This window comes from Schistocerca cancellata, chromosome 2 (genome assembly GCF_023864275.1).
Source record: "Schistocerca cancellata isolate TAMUIC-IGC-003103 chromosome 2, iqSchCanc2.1, whole genome shotgun sequence".
NCBI lineage: Eukaryota > Metazoa > Arthropoda > Insecta > Orthoptera > Acrididae > Schistocerca > Schistocerca cancellata.
In genome coordinates this window covers 884,921,111-884,940,976 of record NC_064627.1, presented here as the reverse complement: position 1 = coordinate 884,940,976, position 19,866 = coordinate 884,921,111, and the positions used below count along the sequence as shown (strand labels likewise).

Below are 19,866 nucleotides of genomic sequence, written 5' to 3'. Positions count from 1 at the left end.
AAGATATGATAAGACAGATTAGAGCTCGTACAGAGGCATATAGGCAGTCATTTTTCGCTCGCTCTCTTTTGGAGTGGAACAGGGAGAGAAGATTCCAGTAGTGGTACGAGGTACCCTACGCCACGCACCGTATGGTCGATTGCGGAGTATGTATGTAGATGTAGAGCATTCTGTGTTGTCTTCATTACTACTTCATCAACATCGATAACTAGATCGCCGAAGTGGTGTCAACTAAGAGGACTTGCGTCCGGTGGTCGGGCTTTCCGCAGGTAGGGCGCCGGCGTAGCCACACGCGTAATAATGACGTCCTTCAAAAAGGTGTTTGTAGGCTTCTGAAACTGTTGTCTCATTGTACATCAGAAGGACCAACATTATGCTGGTGGTAAGAAATTTCTGGCAAGCTTCAGCACACGTCAAAATCGTAAATGCATTACAAATCGGAGCGACAGGAGAAGTCGTGGTCATTCGCCAGGAAGGGGGAGGGAGAGGGTGGAAGTCATTCTCAATGGAGAAATGGAGAGAAGTCTTCCGAATGAAGAGTGATTTCAGGTGTGCCGCAGGGCAGTGTCATAAGACCGTTGCTATTCACAATATACATAAATGACCTTGTCGATGACATCGGAAGTTGACTGAGGCTTTTTGCAGATGATGCTGTGGTGTATCGAGAGGTTGTAACAATGGAAAATTGTACTGAAATGCAGGAGGATCTGCAGCGAATTGACGCATGGTGCAAGGAATGGCAATTCAATCTCAATGTAGAAAAGTGTAATGTGCTGCGAATACATAGAAAGATAGATTCTTTATCATTTAGCTACAAAATAGCAGATCAGCAACTGGAAGAAGTTACTTCCATAAATTATCTGGGCGTACGCATTAGGAGTGATTTAAAATGGTATGATCATATAAAGTTGATCGTCGGTAAAGTAGATGCCAGACTGAGATTCACTGGAAGCATCCTAAGAAAATGCAATCCGAAAACAAAGGAGGTAGGTTACAGTACGCTTGTTCGCCCACTGCTTGAATACTGCTCAGCAGTGTGGGATCCGTACCAGATAGGGTTAACAGAAGAGATTGAGAAGATCCAACGGAGAGCAGCGCGCTTCGTTACAGGATCATTTAGTAATCTCGAAAGCGTTACGGAGATGATAGATAAACTCCAGTGGAAGACTCTGCAGGAGAGACGCTCAGTAGCTCAGTACGGGCTTTTGTTAAAGTTTCGAGAACATACCTTCACCGAAGAGTCAAGCAGTATATTGCTCCCTCCTACGTATATCTCGCGAAGAGACCATGAGGATAAAATCAGAGAGATTAGAGCCCACACAGAAGCATACTGACAATTCTTCTTACCACGAACAATACGAGACTGGAATAGAAGGGAGAACCGATAGAGGTACTCAGGGTACCTCCGCCACACACCGTCAGGTGGCTTGTGGAGTATGAATGTAGATGTAGATGCAGATGTAGAAACACTTCGTAACACAACAGTGCGGTGGTAATAATGCAACAACGCTGTACACGTCGCTGAGTGTTTTTGAAACCAGTTCGGCGTCCCTTTAGTCGATCGGCTGATAACGATCTCTTTGTCTGGAACTCAATTGTACTCGACTATTTCTTAAGTGAATACGCGATATGTTCACAATTGTTCGCAGTGATATTGACATTTTCGGCCAGCGTAATGCTTACGCCGTACAGGTCATGGTATCACTAAAGATCTGTGCGCGGCGTGAGAGTCAGGCGTCGGGCAAGTACAAGCGGTGAGACTCCGCACGGTAGCACAGCGCAGCCTACCTTGCGCTGGGGCGTAGATGTTGAGGAAGAGGCAGTCCTCGCTCTGGTTCTGCAGGTAGGGCAGCAGCCTCTTGAGGTACTCGAGGCGGCCGCGCGGCATCCGCCGCAGCGCCGCCGTCTCGTTGCTGATGTCCGGCAGCCGCTGCGGACAGACGGGGCCGAAGCGGTCGGCCGCCTTGACGCCGCTCCAGCGCGCGCCCGACACGGGCGGCATGAAGCGCAGCGTGCCCTTGGGCGGCGACGCGTACGGCACCCCGCGGAACACCTCCACCGGCTCCAGGTGGCGCGAGTCGAACGTCACGATGAGGCCGCTCACGTCGCCGTACTTGGTGCGCACCACTCGCGAGCTCAGCGTCTGGGCGGCGGCCGAGGCTACGGGGGGCGGAGGGGGCGGCGCCGCCGCCACGGAGGCGGAGGCCGACGCCGCCCCCGGCGCCGCCGCCGGGCCTCCGGGGGACCCACCGCCGACGCTACCGGCGAATCCCGAGGAGGCAGCTGAGGACGCGGCCGAACTCGCGGCGGGCAGAGGGTCGGGCTGCGGCCCTCCGGACACGGAGCCGGGCGCCGCCGCCGCCGACGCCGTCGCGTCGGTCGCCGGGACGTCGAGGCAGCTCAGCATCGCAAGCGTCATCCACACGAAGAGCACCCGCGTGTTTCTGCACCATCTTGCTCTCTGCCACCTCTCTAAAATCCGGACTCCCATGCTTTACGCTTCCTTATCTTTGCTATCACGACGCTCTTCCTACCAAAAGCTCCTTTTTTGTCTGATGACACAACCGATTTTCCTCCTCAATTTTTTCTTTAATTTTTCCGAATCTTCACACTTCAGAACACGGCTTATGCCAAGCAACACATGTCTCTAGTAAGAAACTGCCACACATTGAAGACGTATCGAACCATAACGCACCCTCCTCAGAATCAGGCAATATAAATCCAGAAATCGACCATCGCCATCGGGCAGCTACCTAAAAGTTCACCTCGTCCCTGTGTGGGTCACGAGGATTCTAAAGACGGTTCGAGCCCCAATGCACTCTTCAGAACGACACGAAATGCTTCAGCAATTCAGAAGCGGCCAGTATCCACAGTCTCCCTCCAGATACACCCACAAGATGTTTCTCCGGTCAGTACCTCTCTTAATACCGCTTAAGCAACACAATTACACTCAGTACCTTCTAGCACAACCATATACTCCCCGGAAAATAAAGATTTTCAACGGCTTAACAATTAGAGACAAACTCTTCATTGTCTCCCTCCAACAATGCCCACACGTTGTTTTGCTCTTGTGATGCAGGTTAACTAAGGCGATTATATACGAGACGCCCAGAGATTCAACACACTATCTTCAAAACGAGACCGTACATTTCCGCAAATTCAAAATTACTGAGAAATTTTTGACGGTCTCGTTCGAAATAATTTTCTCACAATCTCTTATTCACAGTTCCACAAATGAAGAAAACACCTACTCGCAACTCAAAACAACTTGCTGAATGCTGCACACGGCAATTTTGCGGGAGGAGCTGTGCACTCATAAGCTTTGAAATGTACAAAGTAAAAAGATGATACAGCATTAAAAATGCGACATCAATAATGAAAGTTTGGTTCCACGAGGAGACTGTTTACACAATGCCCACATATCTACATTTTGTTTTGTTTTTTGTTTCTACTCAGTGTTCATCTCTCCTGCTTTAGAAGCATTTTCAGATAGCTATTGATAGTCACACATCTGTCAACGCAAAACCTGAATAAGTTGCACTACAGAACACGACAGATGTCGCCTTTTGTGGTATGGCGGCCATTTCTTCCCCCAGCGGTATATTTTCGTTACAGAAAAAATACTAAAGTTATTCATAGCGCCGCTGTAGGAAAGGTATTCTCTGCCCATTTAGGATGACCAACCGAAGTAAGAGAGATATTAATTTTGAAATAGAGATTTAAGCAGTACATCTCAACAATACCATTGTTGGCTATAGAGCGCCAGACGCGCATCTTTCAAGGCAAGCTCCATTATTGTGTTCGTCATATCACACGCCGATGGTAATATTTATGGGAAGCAACGAATTAAGAGATTCAGGCAGTACACTAGTTTCTACAACACAGTTGTTAGAGGGGCTCATTGTTGGCTTCACACACAGAATTGTTGCCAGAAATTTGGTGGGGCGACGATTGAAGCAACCTGTGGTGTAACACTGGTGGGTTTCAGGGCTGTGGTCCATCTGAAACACCAGATCAGTAGTATAAACAATGTGTTTATAGTGGAGCGCAGTCATTCGATGGTGTTTGAGTGTCCTCACGAAAAAGCTTTAACGGTGAGGCGTGCGAGATCGCTGTTGTGCTATCCGCTCGTTGTCGGCGTCGAGTCACATGGCGGTCCAGCCGTGGACGTGTCAGTCGAGGCGCAGCATCCAACCGCCCGCCGCCGATCTTACGCACTCCGTCGACCCGGCGCGCGCTGCTCGGCCGGGCCGGCCGCTGCGCATGGCCCTCTCTGCCGCGCCTACCCGCACTCGACAATCATTTCGCTGCAGCACCTTGTCCTCCGCCGAGCCCCTCCTGTAACACTCCTTTTTTTTCCTCTTTCACTGCACCGTTTTGTTGCACCGCGCGACACCGTTACCGGTCGCTGGCCGTCACCGCACTGAGCCCTCTTTAGTCGATGTCCGGGCGGCGGCGCCGCTGCTGCCCTCTGCCGCGCTGCCCTCCGTGCCATCTAGCGGCAGCGGCCGGCAACTTGCGGGCCGCGGCTGCTCGAATGGCTGGTACGCCGTTGGCACGTACGGTCCGCCGAGCTGATGGAGCCGGGGGTTTGCAGAATAGGGCTTTTAGTTTTAAGTATCGCTGTTCCGCCGTCGGGTAAAACACACGGGAGTTTTTACGCGGAAGCGCTTTAGCATAGTGAAGGGTTCCGGCTTGCTGAGCACGTTTCCCTTAAGGGCGCGCCCAATACCTTCGATGCTGTTGCACAGTTTACCTTCTCCAGTTTCGCTGATGGCGTGCCGTTTTCACGTCTGTAACGGCTGCAGGCTGTCAAAAACGCTGTCGTTACTGATTGGATCGGCCAACTTCATACCATATTCCTTAACTGCAGTAAATATCGATGAAAAATGTCTCATTTTTGTGGATACAGACACCAGACTTTGGAAGACTCAGGCCTTCAGTCGCGTTGGGAAATCTCATGACTGCTCGTTGGCCACAGATAGGCGATATATATAACACTCTTTACCTATTATGAACAGCGGTGTCAGATTCATGGTGATTGCAGATACTTAGGAATGAAGAAGAACGAAGGAAAATTATAATTTCAAGTCCTCTAAAAAATAAGGGCGAATGGCTTGTCAACTACGTTAATTAACGCCAGCTGAGGATAATTCGGAAGTTAGTTACATCTCACTGTCAGAAAAATGACCAAACATACATTTCTTACAATTAAAAAGTTAAAAATAAATTATAAAAATGTAGATCGCGCACATTATAAAACATTAAAAGGTGATAACTTCTTTCGGTTGCCTATACAACCATCATCAGGTCTGAGAAATAGCAAAGAACAGAAAATTACCTGATGCTAAATTTTACGAGCTAAACCTCGAACTTATATATAAATTTATCATGAGTGGTACATTGCACGATTGATTTCTTCATTTTCATACATTTGTAAACTCGGGATTTGTAAAATTTGTGATAATTTCCTGTTCTTTGCTTCTTCTCAGATCTGAAGATGACTGCTTAGTCAACTGAAGTTAATAATCATATTATAATGTTTTATAACGTACCCGATCCACGCAGCTGTAATGCTTTCATTCGTTTTGAGTAGGCCTAAGTCGAAAATAATTCGACGAAGACTGGAAGAAGATTCCTCACGTCATAACTGTGGAATTAAGTATCAAAAACGGCTATGTATAGGGTGTTTCAGCAGCCCCTCCTAATGGGTTTTATGAAGCCCATAACGCATTCAGAAAGCACGCATGTGCAATTTTCATATTCTCTCCTTCGCTATGCGGAAAATCTAAACCCTACAGAAAAAAAATTAGCAAGGATTTTTTTGTGGGAAATTTAATGCAGTAATATTTTGTACTGATATGCATTTTCGTGGAAGCAGTGGTTTTCGAGTTATTCAAGAAAAACGAGTGTGGTCACTATTACGTTTTGCTTGAATAGTTCAAAGACTACAGTCTGTAGCAGAAACTTAACACAGCACAAAATGTAACTACATTATATTACCTACAAGAAAGTCATGTTAATATTTGCGTAGCGCTACCAGTCTGCGCATAGCAAGCGTGAGAATATGAAAATTTTGTGCCTCGCATTTGAAGACATTGTAGATTGCAAAAAATCCGTCGGTAGGGGCAGCTGAATTTCCCCATATGTGTCGTTCTTGATTAGGTATTGAAAGGACATGGACCAGTTGAAAAGTATGTACAACTGTAACGTCACGTAAACTAGTTGCAACCTCACGTATTAATATGTTCAGAAGTGTGTGAAATCTTATGGGACTTAACTGCGAAGTTCATCAATCCCTAAGCTTACACACTACTTTACCTAAATTACCCTAAGGACAAACACACACACACCCATGCCCGAGGGACTCCAACCTCCGCTGGACCAGCCGCACAGTCCATGACTGCAGCGCCTTACCGCTCGGCTAACCCCGTGCGGCGCACGTGTTAATAAAACCCATTACTCTGCCGTTTCCGTCAGCTTGTATACACCATTAACACGACTGTTATACGTTTGCCAAAATGTTTCTAGGAACTTACAAGAGGCTGTGAACACAGTCATAGACCATGTGCGAAAACCGAATAGCTTTTATTGACGTTTTCCGCAAACAATTTCTACCTGCGAGAACGAAAGCATATTTCTGTTTCGGAATACAGATATTTCTGTAATGTGTTTCATACGTTGCCAACAGTGCAGCATGAACGTTACACAAATGATACAAAACTACATCAATACTGACGGTTGACAATCTGAATATGGTTGTTGTCCTTACATAGGAAAATGAAAATTCTACTAACTGTTATACAGCCTCCATGGCACATCCAACATTTAGCAGAAAATCCATTTCACCGTACAGTCGAAGTAATGCAGTAACCACTCCCTGTTTTATAAAGAGCTAGGTGTAATATGCAATAAACTTTTAATTGGAACGAAATAATAAGTATTGTGCGCCAGAAGCTAACTGTATCACTTCCTGTATCAAAGATGTACAACATTCTTCTCCAGAGGGACAGGGAGAACAATGGCTATTACGACCAGAAGGAAATGTGTGAACCACATGGTTACCTTCCATCCTTCCACGAACTCCATGGTGTCCTTCCATCCTTCCACTCCATGATCACATTATTGAGACTTCTGAATTCTTACTGGTTTCACACGGCAGTCCACGAATACCCTTCCCGTGCCAAACTCTTCATTTCACTGTAGCAAATGCACCTTCTGCACTCAATTATTTGCTGGTGTTTTCCATCTGCCTTCCTTTGCAGTTTTTACGTCTACAGTTGCCTCTAGTACTACGAGATTATTCACTGACGTCTTAACATGTGTCCTACCATCCTGTTCGTTTTTGTTTGTGTTCTCCGCAGGTTACTGTCCTTACCGATTTTCCTCCATAACTGATGGGTTAATCTGCTGAATTCCTTAACTTCATCTGCTTCGTGATCCCCAGTTCTGATGTCAAGTTTCTCGCTGTTTTCATTTCAGCTGCTTCATATGCTTTCGTCTTTGTTTCATTTACTGTCCATATACGGTACTCATTAGACTGTTCATTCCGTTCAACAGCGCTTTTACTCTTCACTTTAACGAAACTTATCCCTGATATATCAAGTTGGATTTTAATACCACTCTTGAACCTCTGTTTCACGTCTGTCAGAGCTTCTTCAGTATACATATAAAACAGTAGAAGTGAAGGACTACAACCCTGTGTTACATTCTTTTTAATCCGAGCACTGCGTTCTTGGTCAGCCAATCTCATTGTTCTCTCCTCGTTCATGTACATATTATATGTTATCCGTCTTTCCCTTTATGTTACCCCAACTTTTCACAAAATTTGAATCCTCTTACACTACTTTACATTGTCGAATGCTTTTTCCGGGTAGACAAATCCAAAGAATGTCTATGGAGTTTTCTTCAGTCTTGCATCCATTATCAAACGCAACGTCGGAACTGCCTCGATCGTGGCCTTACTTTCATAAATCAAAACTCATCAGCTATCAGAACCTCAAGTTACTTTCCCATTCCTCTCTATATACCATTGACACCTACTGGGATGCATGAGGTTTTATGCAGGTTGTGATATAATTCATGCATTTGTTGGCTCTTACTATCTTCGGAATTGTGGAGCTAAAGTCTAAAGCTACATTGCCAGTTTCACACATTCTACACACCAACGTGAATGTAAGTTTTCTTGCCATTTGCCCCAACGATATTAGAAATTCTGATGGAATGTTATCTATCCCTTCTGTCTTATTTGGTCTTAAGTCGTCCAAGGCTCTCTTAAATTCGGATACCAACACTGGATACCTTATCGCTTCCCTGTTCACTCCAGTTCCTTCTTCCACATCATCTGACAAGATTTTCCCCCCCACAGAGACCTTCTACATACTCTTTCCACCTTCCCTGCATTTAACAGTGGAATCCTCATTGCACTCTTAATTTTATAGCTCTTGCTATTAATTTCACCGAGGACTGTTTTGACCTTTCTGTATGCTGAGTTAGTACTTCCGACAATCACTTCCTCTTCGATTTCTTCACATTTTTCATGCAACCATTTCACCGTGACTTATCCGTACGTCCTTTGTGTTTCATTCCTAAGTGACTTGCATTTCTATATTCCTGCACATTTTTGTGATTCCTTCTTTCGTCGGTCAAGTAAAATATTTCTTCTGAAGTTTCTTCAATGAAGTGAAATGGAAATAAGAAAAGGATTTCAGGGCAGACGAGTACAGTGTAATATCAACAGCAGCAGAAAATCTTGTAATGGGAGTAGTATTCGTTACGAACTGGAAGGTAGGGCAGAGAGTGAGTCGCTGAGAACAGTTTAGGGACTAAGGTGGCTCCATCAGAACCAGCAGCAAATCAATATCGACAGCAATAGTTCAGGTGAACAAACTGACGTCGCAAGCAGATGATTAAGAGGTAGAGAAAGTGTATGACGGTACTGAACGGTAATTCAGCACGCAGAGGGAGATGAAAACCTAACAGTCATGGGGGAATCGAATGCTGTTAAGGGGCACAATTAGAATAAAGGATTACCCGGGAATATCAACTTGACAGTACGACTGAGAGAGGAGAAAGTCTGATGGGGATCTGGACAAAATTTCGTCTACTAAATGCAAATATTCTCTTAAAAATGGTTCAAATGGCTCTGAGCACTATGGGACTTAACGTCTTAGGTCATCAGTTCCCTAGAACTTAGAACTACTTAAACCTAACTAACCTAAGGACATCACACACATCCATGTCCGTGGCAGGATTCGAACCTGAGACGGTAGCGGTCGCGCGATTCCAGACTGTAACGCATAGAACCGCTTGGCCACTCCGGCCGGCGAATATTCTCTTCGAGAAACACAAGAGGAGGGGATATACTTTGAAAAGGCCAGAAGATAGGGGAAGATTTCATTTAGATTACGTCATGGTCAGGCAGAGATTCCGAATTCAGATTCTAGATTGCTAGGTATACCCTGGAGTAGATATAGACCCAGGTCAGAATTTAGAATTGATGAAGAGTAGAGTGAGGTTTAAGAGACTAGTGGGGAAGAATCAATGTGGAAAGAAGTGGCACACGGAAGTACTAAGCAATGAAGAGATATAGTAAATCCAGGAGAGATGGCGCACATTTTCAAAATCATCCATAAAAAATCCCATGGTGCACTTAAGTCAAAAATATTTATTTTAGAAGTAAACAAACCAGTTTTCCTTGAAATATAATTTTTTGAGAGTTTTACATACACGCATTCGTCATGACCATTAAGTAAACCTTACACTGCGGCATCTATCCGTTAGCCTATGGGTGAGAAGCCGCGCCATTATGGGTGACATGCCGCGCGGTGATATTTGTTGAAATTTATAGTTTTTTAACAAAAGTATCGTTAAAATTCTAGTTTATGGTTAAAATAATTGAGCAATAAAAATAAACATTGAAGAATTGACAAACAAATCCTTTATTTTTGTTAATTTTGTTATCTCCATCATTAGTTTTGGTTCCTATTTTACATGCCACAAGCAACACAATAAGTATCAAAGATTGTACAATTTTCGTGTACCTAAATCTTATAAGCAGCATAACCAATCAGATTTTTAGTAGTTTCGCAAAACAATTCTTTGCACTCCTTACATGGTGTCTTACCAAGAGATGCTTTTTTTATGTAGGCCTAGGCATATGTTTGTCGTAAACCGGATCGTCGGGATCTGAATCGAGGTTTTCCTAATTTTATTTCCTTTTTCGAGTCTGAGCTTTAGCCTTAGAATCTTTTTCTTTTTTTAGCCTTTTCAGCTAACCACTTCTTCAGCTCTATTTTCTTTGGAAGCTAATAAAACTGCCCCTATCTTCTTACCTTTCCTGGGTTTCTCTTGATTTAGTTTAGGTATAGGGTAAATGACAGCTAGCAATTCTGAAGGATTTCCCTCAGGCTCAGCCCCGACGCTGTCTTTGCTGGAACCAGGTTGTGGGTCGCTGTCAGATGGTTGTGAGATGCAAGTTGTGGATGAAGATGCGGTTTGAGGTTGTGAAGATACCGCCTCGGGATTAGGCGCAGTGTTATCTGATATCAAAAGTTGGTAATCTGGAAGTATATTCTTGTCTAGAGGGTAAATTCCGGTAGCCTTGAATCTACTGGTCCCGTTGCCTATGGAGGCTGCTAGTTACCAAGCCCCACAAAGTATAGGGCCAACCTGGTACCTAGTCAGCTTCCGGCCAACAATCTGTTCAACCCAGGTGTTGCTTGCTGCTTTGAAATAAGTTTTCATTCGGGAGAAGAATGACTTATCAAGAGGCTGGAGAGCGTGTGTAGTGTGAGGTGGTAAACAGAGCAAATAGACATTTTCTGCTTCTGTGAGTTTAAGGAGCGCGATTGACGTGACGTGCGAACAATGGCCATCAAGAATAAAATTATTATGCCCTTGTGCTTTCCGGCACAGAAATACTTCCTTAAACCACTTAAGAAATATTTCTTTGTTTATATAAGTAGATATTTGTTTCATGTCGATTTTGGAGCCTTGGGGAAGTCCATCTTGGAAAACAGGCTTAACATTTTTTTTTCCTTTATTGATTACAGACGGTGACGCATTACGCAACGCTACAACCAGTAGGACGCATATCGACGGTTGCAGTACGGTGTCTAACGAGCCAGAATTGCTTACACTCCAAGATACAGAGCCCGTAGTGGGCGTTATGCACGCATGTTGCACAATGAGACCTGCAAGTGATTCTACGGCACAAATGTCACAGAATGAACCAAGTTACAGACGGTTGCGTAGATCGGACGCATGCCAAGGACATAATTCGAGTCTTCAAAACCCAGAAGATATTTCACAGAGAGAAGCGAGAGGTTTTGATGAAAACCACTTTCTTACAGTGCGGAAATACCAACACTACAAGGAAGATACAAATATTCTCCAACCCTGCACCTTTATTGACCAATTTAAAGTAGGAATACCGACAAATTGGCCATTGAAACGTAAGTCAGATTTTATTGACGCACTTAAGGAGAGAAGAGTTGCTGAAACTATGCAGAAGATAGCAGAAACTTGCGATTCTTATGATTCGTTTAGAGCTGCCTTTATTGCAAGATAGTGTTCTCCTGAGGTTCAGATGAGAATAAAGTATAGATTATTACGAAATGTCTCATTCGAAAATTCGCGTAAGAAATCAGCAGTCAGATTCTTTGAGAATACGGCTAAAAGGAACCAATACTTAGATAACCCATATAGCGACTGAGAATTGATTCAAATATTCAAAACGGAACTGCAAATGAAGTATCTACAGGCCTTGATAGGACTTGGGGCGATAATGTAGAAACTTTGAAAGGTATTTTGAAAGAAGTAGCATTCAGGTATGAAAACGACGCTCAAAGACGTCGCGATTCAGGACAAAGTAATTTTGAAAGAACGCGTAACAGTAAGAAGAATAACAATAATGGTAGCGATGGTAGGCTAGTATTGGGATTGAATGTTGGACGAAATGGGACTAATTACGCAAATGGGAGTAGTGGAAACACCAGACAACAGCGTAATGGATGTGGTTTCAATAGTGGTGGGAGCAGGCGGATTACAGACGAAAAAAGGAATGAAAACTGGAGAACTCGGGATAAACGACAGCCTGAATTTAATCAGCCATGTCCTGGTCCACGGAGAGAAAGTAGATGTGGAGGTGATACGAGAACGCAGCCACAGGAAAATACTTCAGGTATTTACCATAGAAACGAACCACAGATGGAGGTTGCATCAAGAATATCTAATCCTAGGAAGCATGAGGATTGACTGACGTTAGGTATTGCAGGAGTTCAAGCAGATAACACACATTCTACACAAACGGATGACAAGGCGTCCGCAGCAATAGATAATTTAATGTGTGAGTTACAAGAGTCGGAATTGGGAAAAGGAGCGACAGAAAGATCATCAGATGTATCCGTACAGAATTACGAATTCGGAGGAAGTCACAACTAGAGTGTGGGACGAGATAGGTTCTACTGACATTGACGATGAGGATTAACTCCCAGCATTACCTAATAATAAACCATTTGATTATGAGGAAGGATTAAAGTATATGGTGAAGATGTTTCATTCTACATAGACGAAAAATGATTTTCAGCAGCATAATACGTATCCTACTGTAACCTTGACGCTATGATTGACCAAGATGATAGTTTAGCCATGCTGCGGCTCTCGTTGGTACTGTTTGTAGGTTTCCGCCCTCTGTTGGAAGCCCGATGGTATCGTTTGGTTGGCATGGTTGCGGTTGCTTGTCTTCTTCTCGTGCTGACTGGGGCCACTCGGTTTCGCTAGCGTTGCCTGTCCGCTGGTGGCAGCAGCGGCGGTTATCAGTATATAGTAGCTGCTGCCCTAACTTTGGGACGACGTCGTTTTTCTCCAGGTCGTGTGAGTGGGCCAGTTCGGTTGGGGACTCAGGAGGAGCCAGGTCCGCGCAGTGCCAGAACACACCGGGACCTCTGGCGGCTCGCATGGACTGCCGGATGGAACAGCTGTGGTCACGAGGGTGTACGACCTCGTTGTAAACCGGATACACCAAGCTTTAAGATGAGTGCATTTCAATCCAAGTAGAGAAACCTTCACCACTGTGATATCTCGCGGTTTTCCACTGACGTGGGTTCGTGTTGCTGCTCATAGTGTCACTGAGGCGAAAAGTAGAGAGTGTAGTGCTTAAGGTAGGCGGATCTGACTGGCTTTCCTCGATTTCTTGTTACTATTTACTGCCTTCAACTTGTTACAATTTTGTTAAGTTCAACCAGCGTTAACTATTCTTGCCTGGTGGCCACTATCGCCCCAGTTACTTGCCCTGGGATTAGGGTATGTAATAGCAGTTTACGTTTCTTCGCCTTGCCACTGCTGTCCGGTAAGGCGTGTAGTTTTGACAGCTTTCTTGACTATAGACCGGTTGGTGATTCCTCTACTCGGGTGGCAGTGATTCCTTTCTCGTTCTGGGCGCTCTAAACACAGTATTCTGGGGACGTAGTGCAGACCGCCAGTTCCGGCTTTGGCGTATTGTTCCATCGGACGTCAGCTAGCTTCAGCAAGATTATCATTAGTCATTCGTTAGACTGCCACTAGTCTGAGTTACCGTCATGTGAAGTGAATGCAACTTTTGGCTGCCTATCTCATCGCTCGCGAAAGTGTTTGTTGCCGGACCTTTTCAGAGGTCGATTCCTAGAGTACCGTCTGTGGCCCCTTGGTTCTTGTAAGGCATATGTATTCTAAAAGGAGGTCTGATGGCCAGCAGTTCAGTGTAACGCTCCTTCAGTCCACGATTTCTGCGGGTATAATCTGCCTCACTACCCTTTAAGGATCCTTGTGTTTTATTATTGTTTTATTTATTACAATACCTTATAATGGCTACATTAAAGGTTATATGTCTAGGTAATAGCTGTGGTCGCCCCCTGGGATAAATCTAACAGTGTAGTGTTCAGTGCATGTAAAGGGTTGTGTTACAAAGTTTATCATCATCTTATGTCACCCGTTTGGTGATCAGTTGCATGTTTTTCTTTAATTAACCTTCGATATCGTATTTGCTGTTTTGCAGTATGTTTCTAAATTTTTTTATACTATTGCCGTTCGTGGCGTGTAAGGCCTTCAGCCGTGATTGTGGTCATTTGCGTTATAATTCTAATTTGGTATTTGTATTTTAGTAGTAAGCCTTAAAACCTTATTTACTGCCATTCCTAACGTCTGATGTCGGCTACTGTGTTTGTGGCGACTTACCTTTAGTATTTCAATACCTGTAATTTATAAGTTACAGCGAGTTTCAAACAATGTTTAAATTATTGCCATTCTTGGCGTGTAAGGCCTTCTGCCCAGATCACAGTGGCTTGCTTTTTAAACATTATCTGTTGTTTTTATATTTAATGGTGATTCGCTGAATAGTAACTTACTGAAAACACCATTATAATCACAGTTGTTTATTCCTTCAGTAATAACATGTGGTATTTTCATTTATTGTTGAGTCTGGAAATACTGGTTTAAAATAAATTGTGTGTGACTGCAAAAAACAACCAATAGTAACCGATTACAGTCTCGTCCACAATCGTAACCGAATCGTACCTACCCTTGACTACCAGGTTTCAACTGGTAGCAGAACGTGGTTACGATTGTAATATCGCAATTTCACTTGCTCTTGGTTTGATTTGTTAAACTGTGTTAGTGTTGTACGATTTCTACCTTTGGTACTGTGTTCTGTTTTAGGTGATCAACTCTGTAATGGCGGTCATACAGTGCCCCAAGATCGGCCTATTGAGGAAAGACCACCTCTATTACGAGCTGGCGATAAGACACAAGCCTATTGAGGGTAGTATTTAAAAAGCAGCAGCCTGCTTGCGTGCCACCATTCTTCAGCCAGTTGACGTCACGCCGGATTTTGTGGGTGAGAGAAAGGCAGCCGTTGGATTTTTGTTTAAAGCTGTTAGGAGTCTTGAGGACAACATCGGCTTTTTAGAGGGCACTCAACCTAGTGGCAGTTACAGAGGGTCCGGGCACAATTGATACATTTAGCCAAACAGATATCTGATTTAGGGGCATTAAAGTTAGAGGATCATGATAAGGAATCAACCGCTGAATTGTGGTCTTTGGTTAATAAATTGCAGTTTAAGGTCACATGTTTAGAGCTTGATGGGAGGAGGATGGGGGAGCAGGATTTGTTACCTTCCGGGCAGTGCACTACCGAGGCCGGGAATAACGCCGTTATGTCCTCCGAGGGGCTAGCCGAGGCATTTGCTAAATTGCCTAATCGCCTGGTGCATCTGTTTCGAGACATCACAGAATTAGCTGTAGACCGACTCGCGGAAATTGAAAGGTGGTTAGTGTTCTTGGTTCGCCTTGAGGAACACGCTGATGTATTTGGTGTTTCGCATCAGGTTAATATTGTCTCTATTGTACCCTTTAACTAGAGGGAATTTAGGACTCTGGTATCCAGGGACATGGCAGAAGGGTTTTCATTGCAGAAGTTGAGGGTGTTTGTGATCAGTGAAAGAATGACCACGGGAGTTCGTAAACAGCTCGAGTGTCGCTATATTTGGGAGATGCAGCAAGATAGAGAGGAGTTGCATCAATACGTGCAAAGAGTTAAGACGGTCTGGTCGGCCTTGTTAGTCGACTTGCCAGGACGGGAGTTAGTTTCAATTGTCCTGAGGGGTATGCGAGCGGCGGATAAAATCACATTTTGTTTTTCGTGGTCTTCCCTCCTCTTGGGAAGAACTCTATGCCGCCGTTGTGGCGGTATCCACGTTGATGCTCTCGGACGGTAGAGACTGCTAAGTTGAAGTTCACACTGTGGGCGTCACCGAGGGAACTCCAGATTATCAACATCAGCTGAGTCTGATATAGGGGAATCGCTGCGTTGTTTCTGGTGCTGTCGAACAGAGCATTTAGCTCGTACTTGCGCACAGCCGCGGACACCCAGAGTCAATAAACGACGCCCGGCTGGGCAGCGTCCCCGCTGGTGCGCCCGTGTCGCTGCTCGATCTTCATCCCCACTGCCCTATATTTGTTCTCGAGTAGGTGGCTAACCTATTTGTGCTCTTTTGGATTCTAGTAGCTCGGTTTCATTGTTGAGCTTGGAATAGTTTCTTGAATTTCGTCATCTCGTGAGACAGGCAGGGCCCTTCTTCAGTGTAGAGATGTCGGATTGCCAATGGGCAGGTGTTGCCTCTGCATGGTTAGGACCGAGGGAGTGTCTCAGTTGGGGATATCTCGTGGCCCTTGTCTTTGGCCTTGGTTAAGGAACTGCCGGCCGGTTTGAACTTGGGGTGTGATTTTATCGGTAAAACTGGTCTTGTCTTTTATCATTTGCAGTACACCTTTTTCTGTAAGTTCGCTTCTGGTCAGAAATTTGGGTGCTGTGAGTGTACTAAACGTAAGGTGCATCGAGATGCGGGAATACTGGCTGTTGATACTAAGGTTAGTGAGTTTGATCTCACCCATATTTCTTCCCAGCAGGCCTCTGAACTAGAGTCTTTGTTGGAGAGGTTCCCTGAGCTTCTCTGTGATATGTTGGGGGTTACTAATGTTCTTGACTACCATTTTCGTCTGTCTGACCATATTCCTGTCAGGCAGTCCACATATCGTCTCTCACCACCTAAGGTGAAGGTACTAAGGGGAAAGATCTCCAAAATGCTTGAGCAGGGAGTTATTAGGCCTTCTACATCCGCTTATGCCTCCTCCTATGTTCCACGTCCCTAAGTATCAGGGGCGGTACTTCCGACCTGTTGTTGATTACCGACACCCAAATATGAAGTTTCTCTTGCGTTGTCGGATGTTATGCCTGTTATCAGCGTCGTACTTTTATATTTCGGTAGCGTAGCTCGTTACCTTCATCAGGTGATACCTGAGACTACTCCTCGAGTCGCCACTGCCGCTGCTGAAGTTATTGGGGCAGCTTGGATTGCCCAATCTGAAAATAGAAGTTCAAGCCATGCGGCTACACCTTCAATAATAACATATTGAAATTAAAGCATTAGCTTTTTGGTTCTCTTACTTTCTTCTGCATTAAAATGATTAAAAAAATTGGCTAAATGTTGTTTTTATTATTACTTTTTTTTTGTTTTTGCTCTCCTCGAGTGGACCTGGTCCAGTATTTGTGCCTGTGGCCTTCCCCCCTCACCAGGCGCCCCCTCTGCGGTCCGCGCCCGCTCGCTGCGATGTTCTGGAGCATTGCTGTTCCCTGTTCCGTCCGCTACAGTCCTGGGTGTTCTCTTTGTGGTCCGCGCCCGCCAGACACGCTCCTGGGCGTTTCATCTTCAGTCTGATGCGTTTGGAATCCCGTCTGTGGTACCAGGCATTCCCCCTGTTTTCCTCTCCCGTTCACTGGCTCACTGTGATCTGTTGGAGTGTTGCCACTCCATTTTCGGTCCGCTGTGGCTATAGATGTTCCCTCTGCAGTCCGCGCCCATCGGACCTGACTCTGGGCGTTCCATCTTCGATCTGGTGCGCCTGGAACACTGTATGGGGATCGTTCCCCATGTCGACGCCTTCAGTTCCTCTATTTGTGGAGTGCTGCAGCTGACCCCGCTGTTTCTTCAGCAATTCCAGAGCAGGATCCAAGACTCTGCTTAGCTGGTACACTTTGTCACGGTTCATAATATTATCGGTCACTTTTATCTCTATTGACTCCCTTATAACACTGGCCCAAAATCTGGGCGTCTGTACTAGAAACTAGGTTTCTTCATAATTCATGGCATGACATAGTTCTAGACAGTGTTCAGCAATGTTTGATTTTGTGGCCTGTCTTAATCGTGTGTGCCTCTGATGTTCCTTGCATCTGATATCTACTGTTCTTGTCGTCTGGCCAATGTAGGACATGCCAAATTGGCAAGGTATATTATAAGCCCCTAGTTTCCGTAAACCCAGGTCAACCTTAACATTTCCCACCAGTCCCCCAATCTTGCTGGATGGGCAGAAAACCCACTTCATATTGTGTTTATGGAGGATCCTACTAATTCTGGCAGAAATAGAGCGAGCATAGGGCATATACGCCACCTTCTTTCCTTCATCTCGCTCTGCATCTGGAACTTGTTGTTTAGTGGCTGGTAGGAGTGCCCACTCAACTTGTTTCAGTGTATATCCATTTTTGCAGAACACTGTTTTGAGATGCTCAATTTCTGTTGGTAGACTTTCTTGGTCTGACAGGACACGTGCTCCACGGACCAATGTTTTAAGAACACCGTTCTTCTGTGCAGGGTGGTGCCAGCTACTGACCTGCAAATATAAATCGGTGTGTGTGGGTTTTCGATACACGCTGTGGCCAATTGATCTATCTGCTTTTCTTTTCACTAGTACATCCAGAAACGGCAGCTGGCCATTATTCTCCTGTTCTATGGTGAACTTGATATTTGGGTGGCACGAATTAAGATGTTCCAGAAACTCATTGAGCCTGTCCTTCCCATGAGGCCAGATCACGAAGGTGTCATCCACATACATGAAGAATCATGTGGGTCTATATCTAGCTGTCTCTAATGCCCTCTCCTCAAATCACTCCATGAACATGTTAGCAACCACAGGTGACAGTGGGCTACCCATAGCTACACCTTCAGTTTGCTCGTAATATTCGTTCCCGTACAGGAAACAAGTGGATATCAGTGAATGCCAGAACAGGTCCAGCAGAGAACCATACAATTTTTTTGCCTTCGGTTCTAGTGGGACCCTGGTGAACACTGACACCACATGGAGAGTAGCCATGATGTCCGAATCTGTGATGTGTAGTTGCTTGACGCGTTGCAGGAAGACTTCTTAGTTTTGGAGAGACCAGATTTTTCAAATGCTTGGATGTTTCATACGTAGGTGCCCCAGTATTACTGACAATAGGGCGTAGAGGCATCCCTCCTTATGTATTTTAGGCGCACCATACAGTCTAGGTGCCACTGATGCTTTTGCCCAAAGTTGTCTGATGATTTTCTCAGGCATCCCTGTCTCCTTCAGGAGAGCCCTGGTCTTCTCGTCCACCTTGTCAGTGGCGTCACACTCCAAAGTTGCACATGCTGCGTCCTCCAGAAGTTGACGTACTTTCTCATCATAATCCCACCCGCTGTAAAATGACTGTAGAGTTCCCTTTGTCTGTTGGAAGTATTACCATATCGATGTCTTCCCGGAGCTTGTTCAGTGCAAGCCTCTCCTCAGATGTGATGTTCGATTTTGGAGGCCCGGCGTTGGTGAGTGCCCTACAAGTCTCTCGGTGGACTTCCTCTGCCACAGTGTGTATCTAAAACCCACACACACTGATTTATATCTGCAGGCCAGTAGCTGTCACCACCCTGCACAGAAGAACGGTGTTCATAAGACATTGGGCCATGGAGCACATGCCCTGTCAGACCAAGAAAGTCTACCGACAGAAATAGAACATCTCAAAACAGTGTTGTGCAAAAATGGATATACATTGAAACAAATTGAGATGGCAAGCCAACAAGCCACTACACCACAAGTTCCAGAAGCAGAGCGAGATTAAGGAAAGAAGGTGGCGTATTTGCCCTATGCTCGCTCTATTTCTGCCAGAATTAGTAGGATCCTCCGTAAAAACAATATCAAGTGTGTTCCTGTCCATCCAGCAAGATAGGGGGACTGGTGGGAAATGTTAAGGACGACCTGGGTTTACGGAAACCAGGGAGTTATAATATACCTTGCCAATGTGGCATGTCCTACATTGGCCAGTCGACAAGGCTGCTGTTTGTAGGTTTCCAGCCTCTGTTGCAAGTCAGACGGGATCTTTTGATTGGCATGGTTTCGGTTGTTTGTCCTCTTCTCGTGCTGACTGAGGCCACTGGGTTCCGCTAGCGTTGCCTGTCCGCTGGTGCCAGCAGCTGCTGCCCTAACTTTGGGACGACGCGGTTGTTTCTCCGGGTCGTGTGAGTGGGCCAGTTCGGTTGGGGA

General features: G+C 45.2%; 1 protein-coding gene across 1 annotated transcript; it reads right to left on the bottom strand.

Moving 5' to 3' along the window:
* Positions 1-1,693: 1,693 nt before the first annotated feature.
* Positions 1,694-2,407, bottom strand: LOC126159545 (neuroligin-4, Y-linked-like). The gene is made up of 2 exons (XM_049916558.1): positions 2,251-2,407; positions 1,694-2,160 (listed from the first exon to the last, which is right to left on the bottom strand). The coding sequence occupies exons 1-2, from the start codon at positions 2,405-2,407 to the stop codon at positions 1,694-1,696; spliced, it is 624 nt and encodes a 207-aa protein (XP_049772515.1).
* Positions 2,408-19,866: the final 17,459 nt, after the last annotated feature.